This window comes from Microtus pennsylvanicus, chromosome 16, assembly GCF_037038515.1.
Source record: "Microtus pennsylvanicus isolate mMicPen1 chromosome 16, mMicPen1.hap1, whole genome shotgun sequence".
NCBI classification, from domain to species: domain Eukaryota; kingdom Metazoa; phylum Chordata; class Mammalia; order Rodentia; family Cricetidae; genus Microtus; species Microtus pennsylvanicus.
The window spans coordinates 14,725,002-14,743,651 of NC_134594.1; the positions used below are offsets into that span (position 1 = coordinate 14,725,002).

The window sequence follows — 18,650 nt, forward strand, 5'->3', positions numbered from 1 at the left end:
GATATCTACAAGGCCAATACTGACACAGCAGTTTTCTTCATTCCAAATGTAAACATAAACGACTCTCGGCTGGCTACTGCGGGCTTGCGGAAGTTGGCTTTATGTGACAACTTGACTGGACCACACGTGCCCACATGTGGTCTTCTCTTCTTCTGGATTTTCTAAGGCTCAAAATAGTGGCTCTTATCCAATCAGCCAAAAGCTAACTGCATGACTGCCTGAGTTGGCATCAGTTTATTCCTTTCTTCAGGCTCAGGAGAAAAATCAGCTGTTTGGGTCTTGAGAACATGAGCTTTGCAACGAGAAATTGCACCACCACTGCCCTGAGGTCTCCTACCCGCTAGCTGCATACCTTGCAGTTCTCAGCATACATCACCATGGAGGTGAATTCCTTATAATTAATCCATGCATTATAACTTCTGTGGAGCCTTTTGAGGGCTTACTCTAAAGCCATTTACCTTACTAGTTCTGAGAATGTTCTATGTACTCTGAGGATTTCTATGTGGAATTCTTAATTGGACCTATACAGCATGTTTCTACCACCCTCCCCTTTCTATAGGGAGCTGTGAGGTTACAATACTCCACAGTACTGGGGAAAAGACTCATTTTGTGATTTCTTTTAGGTTTAGTTCTTGGAATAAACAATTGAAACTATTCCCAGAGAACACACTGGACCTACAAAGGTAAGCAATGTCATATATTGTAAGACAGTATATATTGCTCCAGGGCACCTGTAATCCACAAATTCAGCAGGGCTGTTACAGCCAGCCCGTGTAACAGTGGGGACTTGACCTTCTCAGACATTAGAAGTATCCTAAGAAATACCTGAGGCCAACTCTGGGAGTTCAGTTTCAATAAAGCAGAAGCAGAGTGACCTGATCCCTCCATTTCTGACAAATAAACATTTATTCTCATTGTTAGGACACTTTAGGACATGGCTGCTGGTGCAAACCTCAGCCAACATGATTTTGAATGGTCCTGCTGCCCCAATGCTGAGGAGGAAAATACAAATTCTGGAAAAGAGGGCGTGCGTGCACATTTAAGCGCTTAGTTTAAAGGACATTTACAAAGACACATACTCAGAACCAGTAAGTGAAAAAAACAGCAGATACCAGCAGCTAAAACTGGGACAAGACAAAAAACAAAAAAACAAACCTAAATCAAAGGATACAATTATTTCAAGTAGGTTGCATTAACTTTGAAAACACATTTTAAAAGGTCAGATCCTATAGTGACCTACTACAGGACAGTTTATGTCAACTTGAACAAGCTAATGTCACCTGAAAGGAAGGAACCTCAATTAAGAAAAAAAAAGCCTCCATAAGATTGGGCTGTAGGCAAGCCTGCAGGCTATTTTCTTAGTAATTGAGGGAGGGCTGAGCCCATTGTGGGTGCTGCAGTTCCGGGGCTGGTGGTTCTGAGTTCTATAAGAGAGCAGGCTGAGCAAGCCTGGTGACCAAGCCAGTGAGCAGTACTCTTCATGGCCTCTGCATCAGCTCCTGCACCAGGCTCCCACCCTGACTTTCCTCAGTGATGGACTGTTCCCTGGAAGTGTAAGCTGAAATAAACCCTTTCCTCCCCAAGTGGTCATGGTATTATTATATTTGGCCAACAGTAACACTAACTAGGGCACTCCCCATCCTCGCAACCCTAGTGCTGCTAAACAATCCCTGGTGTCTTTATTCACAATAGAGTACCAGAATCCTCTATTAAACCGCGGTGGACAGACATCAAGGCTGCTGATCTGTCTATGAGAGAGTCCGGAAAGCGGGGCAGTCACAAAACTTTGGAGCCCATGCATCTAAAAGCAAACTGTGTCAGCACTTACTCTGTTTCCTATGTAACAGTACTACTGGGTTCTACTACATAAACCTGCGTTTCTGCCGGAGGCTCAGGTCTGTGAGAGAACATGAAAAGGAAAAGGGACAAGGATGGAAAGAGCCAGCGAGGTCCTGTGGGCTCCGGACATCGTGGCTCTGCTTTGTTACTTGCTGTTTCCTAGCGAGAAGGTGCACATCCGTCTCTCTGAACACTCACATCTGAGCCATCCTTTCTCCGGGCTTCCGCACAGCACTCCGTCAGTGACGAGTGGTACATGACTGGAGTTGTGCAGGCAGACTGTCCACTTCTGTTTTAAACGCTACGGTCAGACATTCTGACTGGAGGGGCTTGAGGGGATGGCTCAACGGGGAAAGTCCTTGCTGCATAGGTTGAGGACCTCAGTTAGAAACCTCGCAAACCAGGTAAAGTGTGTATCTTGAAACTCAAAACTCCGAATGAGAAGCGGGCCATGAAGATAGAAGATCAAGTTCAAAGGCCAGCTAGTCTGGAGTACACAGTGGCAAACGAGAGAAAAAGGAAACAGGCACCAAGGGTGCCCACTGCCCCCTCCACACGCACACCATGGTGTATATAACTTATAAGTGGGCACTAAGCTGTTCTGACTCCAGGGGCGTGTGAAGAACCAAGATCCTCAAGTGTTTAGCACTCAGAATTCCACACAAGACACTGAATTTTGGGCTGAAAGGTCTTCAGGTCACGAAGGCATGCCCTTGAAGAGGTCACTGGGACTCAGGCCTCCTTTTCTCTTTCAATACCCAGCCGTAAGAACAGCAGCTGTGCTTTGAACATACTCCCCCACTGATGGCTAGCATCCCCAACAGAGGCCTAGGGATAATGGGCTCACCTGACCAGAGACCAGAGCTTGGAAAGCCTGAGCCCAAGTTCAAAGGCCTTTATCTCTGAGCTGCTTTCCCCACAGAATGTCAGAGTGTGACATTACCAGATTACGCACTTTGAATCCTAGAGTCTCAAGTCTCTCTCCTCCCTGTAAAGTTCAGTAGCTGAGTATTAACCACGTAAGAGCTGATGATCTAGCTCAGTGGTGGGGCACCCCCATGTAGCATGTGTGAGGGTCATTTACCTAGAAGGTTAATGCTAAATCTAGCATGTTCTAAATTACCTCAGAGGACATACTGACATTTCTACCAAACATTTTATTAATAATCACTCAGTTCTGAAAGCAAAACAAACAACAAAACAGCCTTTAATAAAATTTTTTTCCCCCTGGGGGGTTTTATTTGCTTTTTACAGAAGATTAAAAATACTAATAACTTTTATCTTGTCTTCTCTTGGGAAAACAAACTTAGATTGTGTTTTCTTTTCTTAAAAAGTGAATCACCACCCAATAAATGAAAACATTTGTAAGGGGTGTATGTGTGTCAGGGAGATGATAGTAGCTGGTATTTTCAATCATTCGGGGATAAAACACTATATATTCATTCTCCTAAACAACTGTAAAAATATTTTGTCTGTATTTTAATAAATAAAGTTTGCCTGAAGATCAGAGAGTAAAACAGCTGCACTGATCGGCCTTACAGACCAGGCAGTGGTGACACACACCTTTAATCCCAGTAGCCACACTAGTTGCCACAGAAACCGGGCGGTAGTGGTGCTCACCTTTAATTCCAGCACTAGCGAGGAATAAATATAAAACAGGAGGAGACAGTTCTCACACACAGTCTCATTCTGAGATTCCTGGAGGCAGGATCGCCATTTCAGACTGAGGTCAAGGTAAGAGCCAGTGGCTGGCTGTTTTGCTTTACTGACCTTCAAGTTGAACCCCAATATTTGTCTCTGGGTTTTTATTAACCGTGCTACAATCAACAGTAACAACAGCCATCTGTCGATTAAAACAAGGTCAGTGATTAACCTAACGGGGGAAACCTGTTTCTGAAACCTTGACCAAAGCAAACATGAAATATGATAGCATGAAGAAAAACACACAGCAGTCAAAAGCAACTCCAGAAGCTTAGCTCTGAGAGAACTGGGCCCACTCTGCCCAAAGGTGTGCAACGACGGCCAGAGACCTGCTAGACCTGTGGCGAGCACACGCATGCAGTCCTGTGGAGGCAGGAACTGAGTAGAAAAACATCTGCACACACATACAGTCCCGTGAAGGCAGGAACTGAGTGGAAAAACATCTACACACACATACAGTCCCGTGAAGGCAGGAACTGAGTGGAAAAACATCTGCACACACATACAGTCCCATGAAGGCAGGAACCGAGTGGAAAAACATCTGCACACATATACAGTCCAGTGAAGGCTGGAACTAAGTGGGAAAACATCTATGTTAATGCTGGAATCAACTCAGGGTAGTGACTTGTAGTTTCACATTGCTACCCCTATTCAAAGGCAACAATGAGAGCAAGGCATTGCAAGTGGGGGGAGGGGGCGACAGCAAGCAGAATGGTGAGTCTGGGGATCCAGACAGAAAAGGGGTGTAAAAGACAGGATGGCCAGAGTGGTCACCCCAGAGCAGACCAGACCTAACTAACACTGATGTCCAAAGAGAAGTAATTTATAACACAGCCCAAGGACTTAGAAAAGCCAAATTAATATTCACAGGAAAAAAAAAAGCAGGGATGAACTCGTTTTAAAGAAACAAGACAAGGCACAAATCCATACAATGGGAAAGTTCCATGGCATTCCATCCGTGGTGACTCTGCAGAGTGAACAGGGAGAGTGCCAACAGCACAGGCCTGCCTGGGCCGCCAGAAAAAGCAAAGGCCAGATTATAACACCTGCATCTATGGAGAGAGAGGCGACAAGAAGGCGAGGTGAACCACAGTTCCAGGCAACAGGGGCATTTTCCAAGATGGGGACTGGTCTGCTGGTTTCGGGATATCTGAGGATGGGCGGTGTGAGTGGTCACAGGTGCAGAGCAGGAAGCAGCTGGGCCCACTAAGGGCCTCTGCCAGGAACTGTGCCCATGGGGCCGGTGGAGGTCAGTCAGGTCCACTTCAGAGAGCAGCAAGTCTGAAGTGTCTGCACACAGATTGGTTTTCCCCACAGCCTGTTTGCTAAGTCCCGGTCAGTGTTTACAAGGCTGAGGAAAGTAGGCCAAGTGTGTCTGCAGGCCAGCAGGCCAGCTCTCAGCCTGCCTGCTGGAAAGAGAAGTCTGCTTACTTTAAACACAAACAAAACTCTAGAGAGCTGGAGAAGTCTGAAGTTGAAAAGGGCAGGACGCTACAGAGCTAATCTAAGCATCACCGAGGAAGACATGAACCTTAGAGCCCCAAGGAGCTGACGTGCCTCCAGGACCTAGTCAGAAGTGTGGCAAACTATACAGGGCTTTGGCAAGACCACAAAGAGTCCTGATGATAGCCTTCCATTGGCACTGCTGGCCCAAGGAGGGAAAGGTCCTCACTGATAAGAGACACCATTAGGACACTGCTATCATCCAACACACTGACACATACTTAAAAATTTATTGGGGGGTGGGGGTAGAGGGATGGCTCAGTGGTTAAGAGTGTTTGTTGCTCTTGCAGAGGACCTGAGTTCAAGTCCAGCACTCATGTTGGATGGCTCACAACTCCCTGTAACTCCAGCTCCAGGAGATTCAACACCATCTTCTCCCCTCTGCAGGCTGTGCACTCACACTCACAAATCCACTTCAGGCACACACACAGGCACAAAATGAAAGAATAAAAACAAACCTCCTTTTCCTTTTTATTTTATGTATATGTGTATTTTTGCCTGCATGTACGTATATGCACCATGTGTTGGGTGTCGGCTCTCTGGAACTGGAGTTACAGATGGCTGTGAGCTGCCATGTGGATGCTGGGAATGGAACCAGGGTCCTCTAGAAGAGCAACTGCTGAGTCATCTCTTAAGCCTGATAAAATATTTAAAGTAACTGTGGGAGCTGGCAAGATGGCTTGGTGGGTAAATGCATCTACTGCCAAATCTGAAGGCCTGACTCCAATCCCTGTTGCTACATGACAGAAGAAGGGAACTGACCTCTACACATGTGTCATGGCACAGCCACACACACACGCACACACATAAATAAATAAAAATTAGGAATATGGATTGGTAGCCTACCGGCAAAAGAAACAGCAGATAGCCAGATAACTCCAGGTTATTTCCAGCACTCAGTTCCTGGTCGTCTTCCATGCCACCCTCCACAGCATATCAACCATATAAACACGGCACATGTCAGAAGACAACTCCATTAGAGGCTGCAAACACAGTTCTCCTCCAACTGTGGTCATGGGGGATGCTCCCTTTGCTCTCTTATCCTGGCAGCTTGTTCATCAGACTCCACCCACCTCAACAACAATTTCCAAGGCTCCTTCATCTCCCTTGAAACAGACGGCACATCTCTTCACTGCTCCTCCCCTTCTACCCAGTCTTCTCTGTCTTCTGCCAACAGCACACAAGCCTACGGCTCCTCCAGGTTCTGCTAGAGTTGCTCCTGCATCACAGTACAGGCTTTGGTCTCCCAAGTACTGGCCCCTAGGGTTCATTCACGATGCCAGTGGTTGGAGCTTTCTCACACTGTGGCTATTCCTAGGACTTGCTTGGGACTTGCTGCCATGCAAGATCCTCAAGTTGCAGGACTGCTTTACAAATGACACCTTTGTGCATGCTCCTCTCCTCCTATGGCAGCGATTCCTTCTTATGTCTTAACAACTACTTAATCAGAAAGCCCACCAGGTTCTGAGCCCCATGCTTCTACTCTGCCTGCTCATTTGTGGCCTTAGATGCCAGCAATGTCCCACACAAGCCTCAGCTGGATCTGAATTGATTGCTCACCTTCTGTGCTTACGCGTTAAGGCTCAGCTTTTCAGAACTCACCCTCCAGTGTCCAGCCCTCCCTGGGCTCCTCCCTTCAGCTTCTATTCTGCAGTAACTCAAACTCCCAGCCTTCCAGTTTTCTAATCGAGATCCCAAGAGCCAGACCGTGGTTTATTTCTGACATAACTCACATTCAACAAGCTCTCAGTTTGAAAACAAACTCAGAACACACTTCTCCTGGGCCCTTCACTTCTCCCAGGGCCAAGCACCTGCACATAGATGACCACACTGGCCATCTACTGCTTTCCTTGTTTGAACTCATCAGTCACGGTGACCTTATGAAGCCAGACGTCAGATTATTTTTTGCCGAAAGAGCTTCCAGGGCTTCCAATCTGCTCAAGAGAGAAATAAATGCCCTCACAACATCTAAGGAGCTTTCAGGCTCCTGGCTACTCTGCTTCCCACTGTGAGCTCTCCCCAGCCACACAACCACACCTCGGTTCCTAGACTTAAACCAACTCTCCTACCCAGGCCATGACCTTGTACTTGGTATCTCCTGGGCCTAAAGGGCTCCTGTCAAACTTCCTTCTAAACGTCTTAAGACAGAGCAGCCCTCTCTACTCTCCCAGCCCTGGCTCCTGCCCTACTTTGCTACCTGTCATTGTAACTTCTATTTGAACCATCTCCTCTAGTTATCAAGAACAGAGCCAATAATCACACAGGACGTTTGCCGCGCCTGCTTACCGCATATCCTAGGACAAGGCTCGATGCATTCAAAAAAACAAATGAAACCAAGTACAACAGCAGCCTCAGCCACACTGCACACCTCAGGCTACTCTCAATAAGACCAGAATGTAGTTCCCTACATCCCAATCAGCTGGCTCACCACTGTGACTCCAGCTCCAAGGGACCCGACTTGTTCTTCTGGCTCTCAGGACATCAACAGTCTTGTGGCATATACACACACAAGCACATATGCATAAAAATAAAGTAAATCCTTAAAATAAAGTCACACAGGAAAATGTTGCCTAACGGTGCTGGCTGCACAACACCATCTGCACAGTGCATCTCTGCGACTCCAGATATCCCAGGTCTCAGACCTCCCAGAGAGGACCAGTGAGGTAAAGAAGGATCTCCTTAGCTGTTCTCACTTTTACTCCCTCTGAATTTGGGAGTATCTGGCTACAGCAGGAAGATGATGTAATTTGTTCATCTACAACTCTGTAATTCATATAACTATATGTGTAAACGGTCTCACACAAGAAAATGGATTATTTAAGAATCAAATGTGGCTGAGACAATAAAAATTATATCGTTGTGGCCAATATTAGAATGCTTTATATTAAAACAAGTAGTTGGCTATTAGTTTAATAGTGATTGCTGTTATTATATCTATCCCGAAAAACCATGTACTGCACTTGCTCAAAAAGGTAGGCAAAAAGTCAGTTAAAAATATATAGAATGACTCCAGATGGTGATCACTGAGAGAGAGAGAGAGAGAGAGAGAGAGAGAGAGAGAGAGAGAGAGAGAGACAGAGAAGAGTGGGGCGGTAAGATGCGCAGGACAGCTGAGGGAGGGAGTGTGGCTTGGTGGGAGGGTTTACTAACTTGTGTGACGCCCGAAGTATGGGCCCCAGCACCATAGGAAACAAGAAAGTAAGAGGAGAACTGAGCAGGAAGGCTTCCAATGGCGGTAAAGACACAGACACTAAAGTGACTCTAGGAGGAACGGCCATGCAAAAATGTCTCGGCTGTAACATAACCTATCTCAGGGATGGGAGGAAGGCAGTGTGACTCAAAAGCAAGGAAGGGGGTCAAAGCATTTCAGGGCAAGGTCAAAGGACAAGGTCAGCAGGAGAACATTCAGGGCTCTGGTTTTCTTCTCAAGGTGTAAGTGGGGAGGTAACGTGACCTGACCTGACACTTTCTCTCATGGCGCAGGGAAGGCTGCCATGGTTCTGGCAACACAGAAGGATTTAGCCATGGTGGGAAGTGGAAATAGGAGGTGCTGCTGCCTTAATCTTGCAGATGATACAAGTTGCTGACAGACTGAGTATATGGCTGAGTGAAAGAGTGAAATGATTAACCCATGACTCCCAGATTTCTAACGAAAGCAATGACTTCCCATTTGAAATATTCCTTTCTTCTTAGTTTTCCAGTTATTTTCACAATCTTCGTCTGTATCACACACCCTGCCCCCAATGACAATTAAGTATACTCTCCTTTGTGTCTATGTATGTGTTTTATCTAATCCAGGCTTGGGGTCAGGTTGCAGATGGCCTGTCTCTCCATAACTGTTATCATCTCTGGATCAGCAGGCCAACTACAGCACATTCTCACCACAGTTCCGTTGCTATGGTGATGGCAAGAAGTACCAGAGAGAAAGCCGCACTGAAGCCTCTGTTAAGGCCACATCTACCACCATGGCCCAAGCCTCAATCCCGAGAAAATCAGAGGCAGACTTGGCGCTAGACCTCAGTTGCTTCAACTGTAGACTGCAACTCCATAAGGGGTCCCATCATTCTCAAAAACTACTGTGTAACAGTAAAGATTTCCGAATACACCACGATCCAAAATTAGATCGACATAAAATGTGGAAGGAATCCAGGGTGTGTCTGGCAGCTCGCCTATGCTGCGTCCCAGGACTTCACTGCAGCCTTGGCTCTGAACACGGGACACGGAAACTCCACACTGCACACGCTGTTAGACCAGAGGTCTGAAACACTTCGGCGTGAATTCGGGACCTGCACTGTGAATCACCTTGCATATTGCACAGACAAAGCCTTCTGCTCTTACAGAAACATGGTGGCTAATTGCAGAAAACACAGTCTTTCCGTGCTTTTCTACTTCATTCCTTGGCATGTAAGCAGCAAATCAGGATATCTCTGGATTGTACTTGCAACATGTTGTTGGTTTTTTTGTATTCATTTAATAAATGTGTGACAAGTATGTGATACATGTGCACACACACAGACAGACACACAGACACATACAGACAGACACACACATACAGACACACACACATACACAGACAGACACACACATACAGACACACACACATACAGACACACACACATACACACACACACACACACACATACACAGACAGACACACACATACACACATACATAGACAGACACACAGACACACACAGACACACACACACACATACAGTGTTAGAAAAAAGAAAAAGGAAAGATGCCTTGGAAGAGAAGTAATTTGAACAAAGGTCAGCGAGGGATGGCCAAGCGAATGACAGGTACAGGTCAGGACAGTGAGATCTGGCGACACGTAAGACAGCTGCACTGTTGACCACGTCACTAGATAAGATAGAACCACGTACATCAAGAACATGTGAGGGTGCTTTGTAAGGCAAACCTGAGAGAAACCAGAGGAAGAGCCACCAAAGAACAGTCAAAGGGGACTCCACGAGAAAGAACGATGAAAACTGTTCAATGGCATTAGCTATGCAAAAAACAGGTCGAGCTGCAAGCTCAGAGGCTGCCATTCATACACCCAGATCTCCCTGCGAGTATCCCTGACAGAAGTCACTTTCCAGTAAGAACTGTGACAGAGAGGAGGAAGAAGAGGCATTTACAGGCACAAGTTCCAGACTACTTGAGTGCAAGCCTGCAGTGGCCACTCTGGGCGTTACTGACGTATGCAAACAAATGAAACTGTCCGCACGTGAACAGTGCAGAGTCAATCAGAGCATGTCAGCCCCACGTGCAGACAGCAGCTGACTCAGCCTCCACATACTGTCAGAGAACCTTCCCTAGGAATGAACAAAAAATCTGAATGTAAATGTTAAATTCTGGAATTGGGTAAAAATATCCCAACCTGTAGGGCACAGCTTTCTTCTCTCTGGTGTGAAAGAAAATCAAAGTTATACAAAGCGAACTAAAAATATGGGCACAGGAGCAACACGCTGTGCCAGTGTTACCTGACTGCTGGGATGCCAAGGATGGGAGGAGTTACAGAGAGCACTTGAGGTGCTCAGCTCTGAGTCCACCTCGGAGCAAGAGAACAGATCCGAGGGAGAGAAAGTGAGAGGCTGGAAAGAATGCACAGAAGAATGCAATGAAGAAATGGCTCCGGGATTAAGGGTGCTGACTATCATCCAGAGGACCTGAGTTCAGTTCCCAGTACCCACATGGCAGTTCACAACCACCTGTCACTCCAGCTCCATGGGATCCAACTCCCTCTTCTGGCCTCCGCAGACACCTGAACTCACGTGCACAAACTCACACACAAACACATGCAACTAAAAATGCTTTTTAAAAACAAATAAACATTGTAACCACCTATAACTCTAGCTCCGGAGCCCTGACTTATTCCAATGCACATACACATGTATAATTATTTTTTAATTTTTAAAAATACTTTTTAAAAAGAATGGAAAATGACAGTTATCCTACATAGTATTAGTTATAAAAAACAAGTGATGGAAACAGAGTATTTTGCCATGAGCACACACAAGAGAAAAAGAAAGCAGGCCCTCTGCCCTGAGTCCACTGTTGAAGAGAGGTGAGATGAAAGATGGGTATTTGGCTATGAAATTACCTAACGTCAATTCACACAGAGGACTAATAAAATAAAAATCACCATATTAGCCTGCTCTGCATTTAAAACTAGCTTTAACAATACAATATTTTTGTTTCTGTTTTTTAACTCATTCAAAGGCTTCAGCCTTTCAGTTATGTTCGGGGAAACTTTAGATAGGCAAGCAGCATTATACATTCATTAAGTGATAATTACTTAGAGCTGCTGACATCATGCAGAGTGCTAACTAAGCACTTGAGTAGGCAGGAAAAGGTCCTCAGGCATGAATGACATCATGAAGACGGTGAAGAGGTGGGAACAAAGATGCCTGCATGAGTAAGAGACCCCAGGTAAGAGCACGGGGATGGCGGGTGAAATCTATCACCGGAGAGATTCAGATCTTCGGGGTGGGGACTGATGGCTCAGCTTGAGATCTTCTTTCCAAGTCCACTGTCCTTGACCACTGACTAACACAGTTCCCTGGTAAACTCTCAGTACCTAGAGCCATTCACCCATCTTTAATATTTCCTCACAATTCTATTCCTTAACACTTAATACCAGAGGGAAAGGGACACCCGCAAGTACCATCCAGAAATAAAGGCAGGGATAGAGATGAAGGCTTCTGGGCACTGTGTCCACCTGAATCTAAAGGACCGGGAAGGCCTCATTGGGAGTTTGTAGCCCAGTGAAATGACATCTGTCCTGCTTCTAAGGCACACAGGAGACCTGAAGCTACTGTCCCCAACACCTCACCACAGAGATAGTTACCATTTGCTCAGACATAGCTGGGATTTGCTAACGGTTACAGGGCTGATAGGAAGCCCTGCCTCAACTGTTCCAATACTAGAGAAGAAGCCATGTTGAAAGCAAAACACACAGCTCTTTGTAATGAAAACCTGGGGGTCATGGGGGAGAGAGGGGCCAAAGAAAGGCCATCAGTTCTCAGCACACATAAAAATGAAAGCACTATAAACCTAGGTCCTTTGAGTAACAAACATGAATTTTTTTTAAACACTGTAAATATATAAAATTAATTAAAAACTAAAAGAAAACGAAAAGAAGCAATCGTGTGTTTCCGTGTCTCTTCAGTAAGGGAAGCAACACTGCATGGCACAGTGCTCATGTGTCACAGGGACACTCACGGGTGGTCAGAAGCAGGCCGGGTGCTGCTGAGACTCTGGTCTCTCTGACAGCAGGGTTGCAGCTGCCCCACACTGCTTTATCCCCAGCCCAGCTCGACTCCTCCAGATCTCAGCACAACTCCACTGTCTGCTCAGGAATGAATGAGTGAACGAATGAATGAATGAATGAATGAGAGGGGGACTTTGGACAACTCTACTGAGAAGCAGCATGGCATGTGTGAGGGGTAAGGAGCTGCCACGTGTACCTAGATTAAAAGTCACTCCAATAAACTCAGCCATGCGTCACGTCACGGAAGAATGTAACCAGTGGTACTACACAGTCTACCATGGACTAAGAGCAAAACACAAGGAAGAAGTTGAAAGGCAAAACTAAGGGAGAAAGTCAAGTGGATGAAAAAGGCATGACTGAATCTCCCTCTGCCAGTTCCCCAGCTAAGAGTTTTCTTCATCAAGGGTAGATTGCTGCCCTAATGTTTCCTGTGTATCATAGAGCCATTAATTATCAAGATTTATATGTTAAAGTATGCTACAAAAGCTGGCTTTGAAATTTTTATCGGAAGGAAAATGGATGCTCCTATTTTTCTAGGCTTACATTTATATTTTATTTAATCCTATTATCTAATTTCACTCTATGCTGGCTAGTTTTCTGTCGACTGGACACAAGCTACAGCTATCTGAGAGGAAGGAACTTCAGTTAAGAAAGTGTCTCTGTAAGATTGGCTGTCAGCAAGCCTGTAGCACATTCTCATTATTGATGATTGATGAGGCAGGGGCCAGCTCATTGTGGGCGGCGCCATCCCTGGGTTGGTGGCTCTGGGTTCTATAAGAAAGCAGGCTGAACAAATCAGTAAGCAGCACTCCTCCACGGCCTCTGTATCAGTTCCTGCCTCCAGGTTCCTGCCCTGCTTGAGTTCCTGTCCTGAGTTCCACTGATGATGAAGTGATGTAGAAGCATACCCAAATAAATCCTTTCCTTCCTGGATTGCTGTTGGTCATGGTGTTTCATCACAGAAACCCTGACTAGTAGCCTTAACTAGGACACACCCCATTAACTGTCTACTACAATGTCTCCCCAAATAAAGTAGTTATTTGGAAACAACAGCCCTTTCCTGGGTGACCTGTTGAATGTCCAAATCAAATACATTCCTAATAAACTTTTCTGAAGAGTTCACTCCAAGTGAGTTGTGTATGTCCACTTTGTACTGTTATAACAAAATATGAGCGGGAAGGGTAACAATGGGCTTACTGGGCTTCTTACAGTTTGAAGAGTGGGACACTCAGGATGGAGGAGCCTCTTAAGGGACTTCCTGCTAAATGCCTGCACGGAAAGCCAAGCAAGCAGGCACACAGGAAGTAGAGGTGAGACCACCAAGGGACTGGTACTTCCGTCAACCAGAAGCGCAGTGTGGGTGTGGTTTTCACCCACAGTCCTAACTTGGCTTCCTTCCCTTCCATTAGTTAATAACTTCAAATTAGGTAGGAAAATAGTTACAGAGTAAATTCTGAAGGGGAGAGAATTTCCTGAACTTTTTAAAAAGGAAGATCACCAATATTATGAAGAAGTTGTTGCTCGGGATGAGAACACACCAAAAAAGGAACTCAGATATCGGAAGACACATTCTAGGAGTAATTAAGATGTCACCCAGATATCTTACAGAATTATTTAAAACCCGGCTCCTTAATTACCAAGTTACCTTCAGAGAAGGCAGTAAGGGGGAAGGAGAGTGTTTATGTGCCGTGTGGAAGGCATGGAGGGCTTCCACACAGGGTGCCCTCCACCAAACCTCCCACCTGTACTGATTTTCTCATCAGCTTACGCTCAGTAGTCCTGAATGGGATGGCTAACAAAACAGAAGATTTGTCCAGTTTACTGGACTTTATTTACACATAACAAGTCTAGAAGAATGTCATGTCTCTCAAACCCTACCCCAAGCCGACCACACATTTACACTATTCACCTTCAACCTTTATGGTGACTCTACCAACATGACTGCTTTCCAGTACTGTGATTAAATGCCTAGCAAGAAGCAACTTAAGGGAAGAGGGCTTTGGGCACAGTTTGAGGGCACACAGTCCATTGCACTGGGAAAGGCATGGTGGCAGTAGCTTCCGGCAGATCATCAGATTAGGAAGCAGAGAGCAGAGAGGAAATGGGGCGGGGCAACAACTTCAAGGTCCATTCCCCCAATCCCCGGGGACCCACTTCCTTCAACTGGGCCCCACCTCTAGGGCTGCACCTACCAGTGGTCCAAGCTTCCAAACACAATCTATTGGGGCATCTCCCATTCGAACCCCACTCTCCCTGACAGTCTCCGGGCCATCTGAACATGGCACTAAACACACGCCAACATCTCCCAGCTCTCCACCTTCACCACACACAGCTTCTACTACTCAGAAGTCCATCAAGCAACTCCTCAATTACAATTCTATAGAGATATATATCAAGTGTCAGGTATGCTGTTGTGTGATATTTTGATAGTGTTCCTAATAAAGCTTGTTTGGTGTGACCAAAATTAACCACAGAGGTTTTGGAGGACAGAGGACAGACGGGACAGGAAGTAGTAAGGTGGGGTGGAGAGGGAGGAATGGAGCAGGTAGGAGAGGATTGGTGGCTTCTCTGCTTCTCTCATCCTTCAGGTCCTTGCCCCCATATCTGACTCCTGAACTTTTATTGATAAAGGATATTTAGATTAATGTTTCAGTATGCAACTCCCCAACCTGTTCAACCTTAGGTAATTTCCTTCTGCTTTTTCTCCCTCAGTTTCTTCATCAGGAAAATGGAATAAAGGTTTCTCATGTCATAGAATTCCTAAGAAAATTCCATGGCTTAATATTTGTAACACCCTTAACATAGTAATTCCCAGTGTTTGCTATTATTATTGACTACTTTCAGTATCACCTGCAAAAGCATTCGATTTCAGGACAGGAAACACAGCTTTCTGTCATCCTCTGCAAGTCCCTCTTGCAGACACACGAAGCTCTCGGGCTTGAGAAGGACCACAGAATACTTTACACAGACTTGGTCCTGGAGGAACTGGCCAGTGCAGAGCAGAAACAGGTGCACAGGGAGCACAGGAGAAACAAGTACACAAGAGAAGTGAGGCATCGAGGACCCCGTGACCGCTTCTACACGAGCAGGGACCCACAAGCAAAACTTATCTCCAAAGAAGGGCCTTTCCTGGAATGCAGCTTTGCATCTGAAACCATTTTCCAAAGCAACATGTTCCCTTACACCAACCCTTCTATCAGAGATTCTCAATGGGTAAAACAATGGTGTCTTCCTCACTCAAAGCACTAAGATGCTTCAAATGTTCGCTATTGTATAAATATCACCATAGATCACTCAACTTTTCCCTTAGCTCATAGGAGAATAAACTCCATAACCAGAGCGAAGTTCCCGAGACTCTGTTTTAGAGAAGGTACCTTTCGTATTTACAGAAACTATAAACACGACTATAGACAAAAGCTGGCTTCAGTGAAATCACACCCCAGTGTCTTAGCACAAATTCCCCTCCCTATCTACAGGCATGGTTCAAAAAAGGAGTATTCTACTATGAAATGAGCAAAATTAAGCCTCACTTCTAAGCCACAAACTATGCAATAAAACAATAAAGCAAAGTTTGTTTGGCTCTCTTTCCTATTAAAACTAGGGAGGTGTAGTGAGGAGCAGTGCTTGACAGCCAACAGCTAGGCAGTCTAGTCAGGGTATCTGATGCACAGATAAGCCAGCATGGCTACCTTCTCACAGTTACCTTTTAAATGCTTCCGCCGGGTTCCTCTCACACTCCCCAGGCTCTAGGAGACTCTGGACGGCTGGATCCCTCAGCTTGTCCTCATAACCTTGGAGGAGTCCACTCTGGCAGATCTGGGCTACCAGCCCTCTGACGAACCCTCCGACACACAGAGTGTCCGAGTCCTGGGCTTTGCAGAAGTGGAAAGCCAGAGCCTGGCGATGCAGACCTCTCTGCACGCTGGCTGGGGAGCTGGGCCACAGGAGCTCAGTGCACAGGGCCGTCTTCCCACTGCCAGGCCCTCCCACCAGCAACACACCCCAGGAGGCTCCCTTCCCAGAGATGGCACTAGCGTTATTCCCAGCATTCCCCACGAGGGACTGTGTGTTGGCTGCACTGGTACAGCAGCTTGATTTCTCCTGGAGGCAGTGCTGAAGTTTGTGGAAAACCCACTCCCGACAGTAAAACTGCTTCCCTTGCAGTAGACTCGTTTGGGCCATTCTGCAGACTTTCTCTTCCCAGGGATTAGTCATAATAGGCTTTGTTTTGTTTTGTTGTTTGTTGTTGTTTTGTTTTAAAAAAATCTTCAGTGTGGGCTAGAATCCGGATACATTGCCACAGGCTTCATGTCCATTTGTACATAACTTATATGTTAGTTCACTGGAAATAACCAGTTACGGGGAAATTCAACAGCCCCAGACTTCATTTGGCAAAGGAATGTGCATGTCTTTATTTGGTTCCATAGCCTTAATTAGCAAAGGATATATTTATTTAATTGTCAAGCAGATGTCAAACTGGCTTGCCCCGAAGCCGGGCAACACCATTCCTGGATCTTTCGGCGGGGGGTCACAGAACTCTGTGTGGCTCAATCTGCAGTTCATGTGACCGTAGATGTTTCAAGTACACAACTGAGAAAACACATCTGGAAACAGAAGCGAACGGCCAGTGCTTGGATCCGGAGAAGACGCCCCCACAGCACGGCAAGGCTCAGTGCTCTAGCTGAACGCGAGATGCAGAAAAGCCATCCATTATGTTAAGTGGCACCAGAGAGAGATTGCATTTAGACCGTAGGTAGGTAGCGCTGCGCCTCCCGCTGAAGGATGAGCATTCCGAGCCTAGTTCTCGCCAGTCTCAGACATCTGACCACAGCCAGGGAACTGTTTCAAATTAATCTCTTATGTGGCAAAAATCACAAACCTCTGTTGACACCTTCTTAATGGAAAACAGTCATAAAATATTTCTTTTCGAGATGACAAATCCTTAATAGACCTGTTTGTAGGTTTCTCGGCGTTCCCATGTCCAGGTAGTCAACAATTCCCAAAACTAAAACGAAGCAAACAAAAATACGTTTAACGCAAAACACCGCGTTCAAACCCATTTGTTACCACTCACCCCATAAAGCACTTTCAAAAGTTACATGATTACCCCTTAAATAAGCCCATTTTCCTTTGTACACTTTTTTCTTTCCGTATGGGTATGCTTCCGAGACAGACTTTATCAGAATTAACCCAGATTTTGAAAGACTCGCCGTTCAAACGGAAACAAAATGGTACTTTATGCCACCTACAGCACCACCCTGGATTTCAGCCCGAAAGCCCTCGCAGCGTAGCCGTGTCTGAGCGCCACTGAGGCAGCTCGGGCTTGCCCCGTCCGCCGGGGCTTCTTTGTTGATAGTTTGCAGACCCTAGGGGAGGCACGGGGCTGCTGCTGCACCGGACCTGCTCCTGCAGAAGGCCGGCTGAGCCCGGACAGGCAGTCCCCACTCGGACCCACTCGGACGCCCGCTTCCCTTCGTGCTCCCGGCCGCAGCTCCGGCACCGGCTCGGCTGACAGACAAAGGCTCGGAACGAGGTGCAGCCCGGTGCGGCGCGGGCAGGGCGCGGCCCAGGTCCCGCCGCGGGCGCCGCCTCCAGCCCCGGGAATCCAGAGAGGGGTCTGACCCGCCCCGGCCCGGGCTCGGCTTGGCAGAGGCCCGCTCCACCCGGCCCGCTGCCCTCGGTTACCTCAGTCCTTTCGGCTCCACGCGCCCGGGTTCCCCGAAGCCGTTCCACCGCCTCAGCCGCCCGGTGCACTCCTCCTCGCTCCCGCCTGCGGCTCTCGGCCGCCGCCAGCCCGGCCGCCCCGCACCGCGGCGCTCCGCCCAGCCCCCACAGCCGCCACCGCCGCCGGCGCAAAGACTGTCTCCGCCAGCGCCACCGCCCCGCCCGCCGCGCAGGGCCCGCCCCACACAGGGCCCGCCCCTCAAAGACACCGCCCAACCCCGCCCCGCTGCACGCAGACCACGCCCTCCGCGGCCACGCCCCTCCCCATAGGTCACGTCTCGCCTAGACCCCGCCCCTCACACTCAAGTCCCACTCCATTGGCCCGCCTCGCGCAGGCCCGGCCCAGTCTTTCTTTTCCCCATAGGCCCCTCCCAGCTCATAGCCCCGCCTTCTAGGCCCAGCCATTCCCCTCAGGCCCCACGAGCCGCGGCCCCGCCCCACCCCGCCCACCGTCCGCAGCTCCCGCACGAAGCTAGAGCAGGCGGTGGCACGGGGGTGGCTCGGGGTGGTTCGGCGTCCTGGTCCCCAAGCTCGGCTCAGTAGCCGCCTTTGTGCATTGGGTCCTGGGGCTCTCCCGTGGAAAACCGGCCTGTCGTCGGCCTCTGTG

General features: G+C 47.4%; 1 protein-coding gene across 1 annotated transcript in view; it reads right to left on the reverse strand.

The window, feature by feature from the left end:
* Ankrd50 (ankyrin repeat domain containing 50) overlaps window positions 1-18,142 on the reverse strand; it is a 31,304-nt gene extending 13,162 nt beyond the window's left edge. Inside the window, exons 1-2 of the mRNA XM_075950351.1 lie at window positions 18,005-18,142; window positions 16,023-17,324 (exon numbers count right to left, since the gene is read on the reverse strand). Of these exons, the coding sequence (XP_075806466.1) occupies window positions 16,023-16,534 (512 nt within the window). The 5' untranslated portion in view covers window positions 16,535-17,324; window positions 18,005-18,142. The remainder of the gene's footprint in view (window positions 1-16,022; window positions 17,325-18,004) is intronic.
* Between the last annotated feature and the right edge of the window lie 508 nt (window positions 18,143-18,650).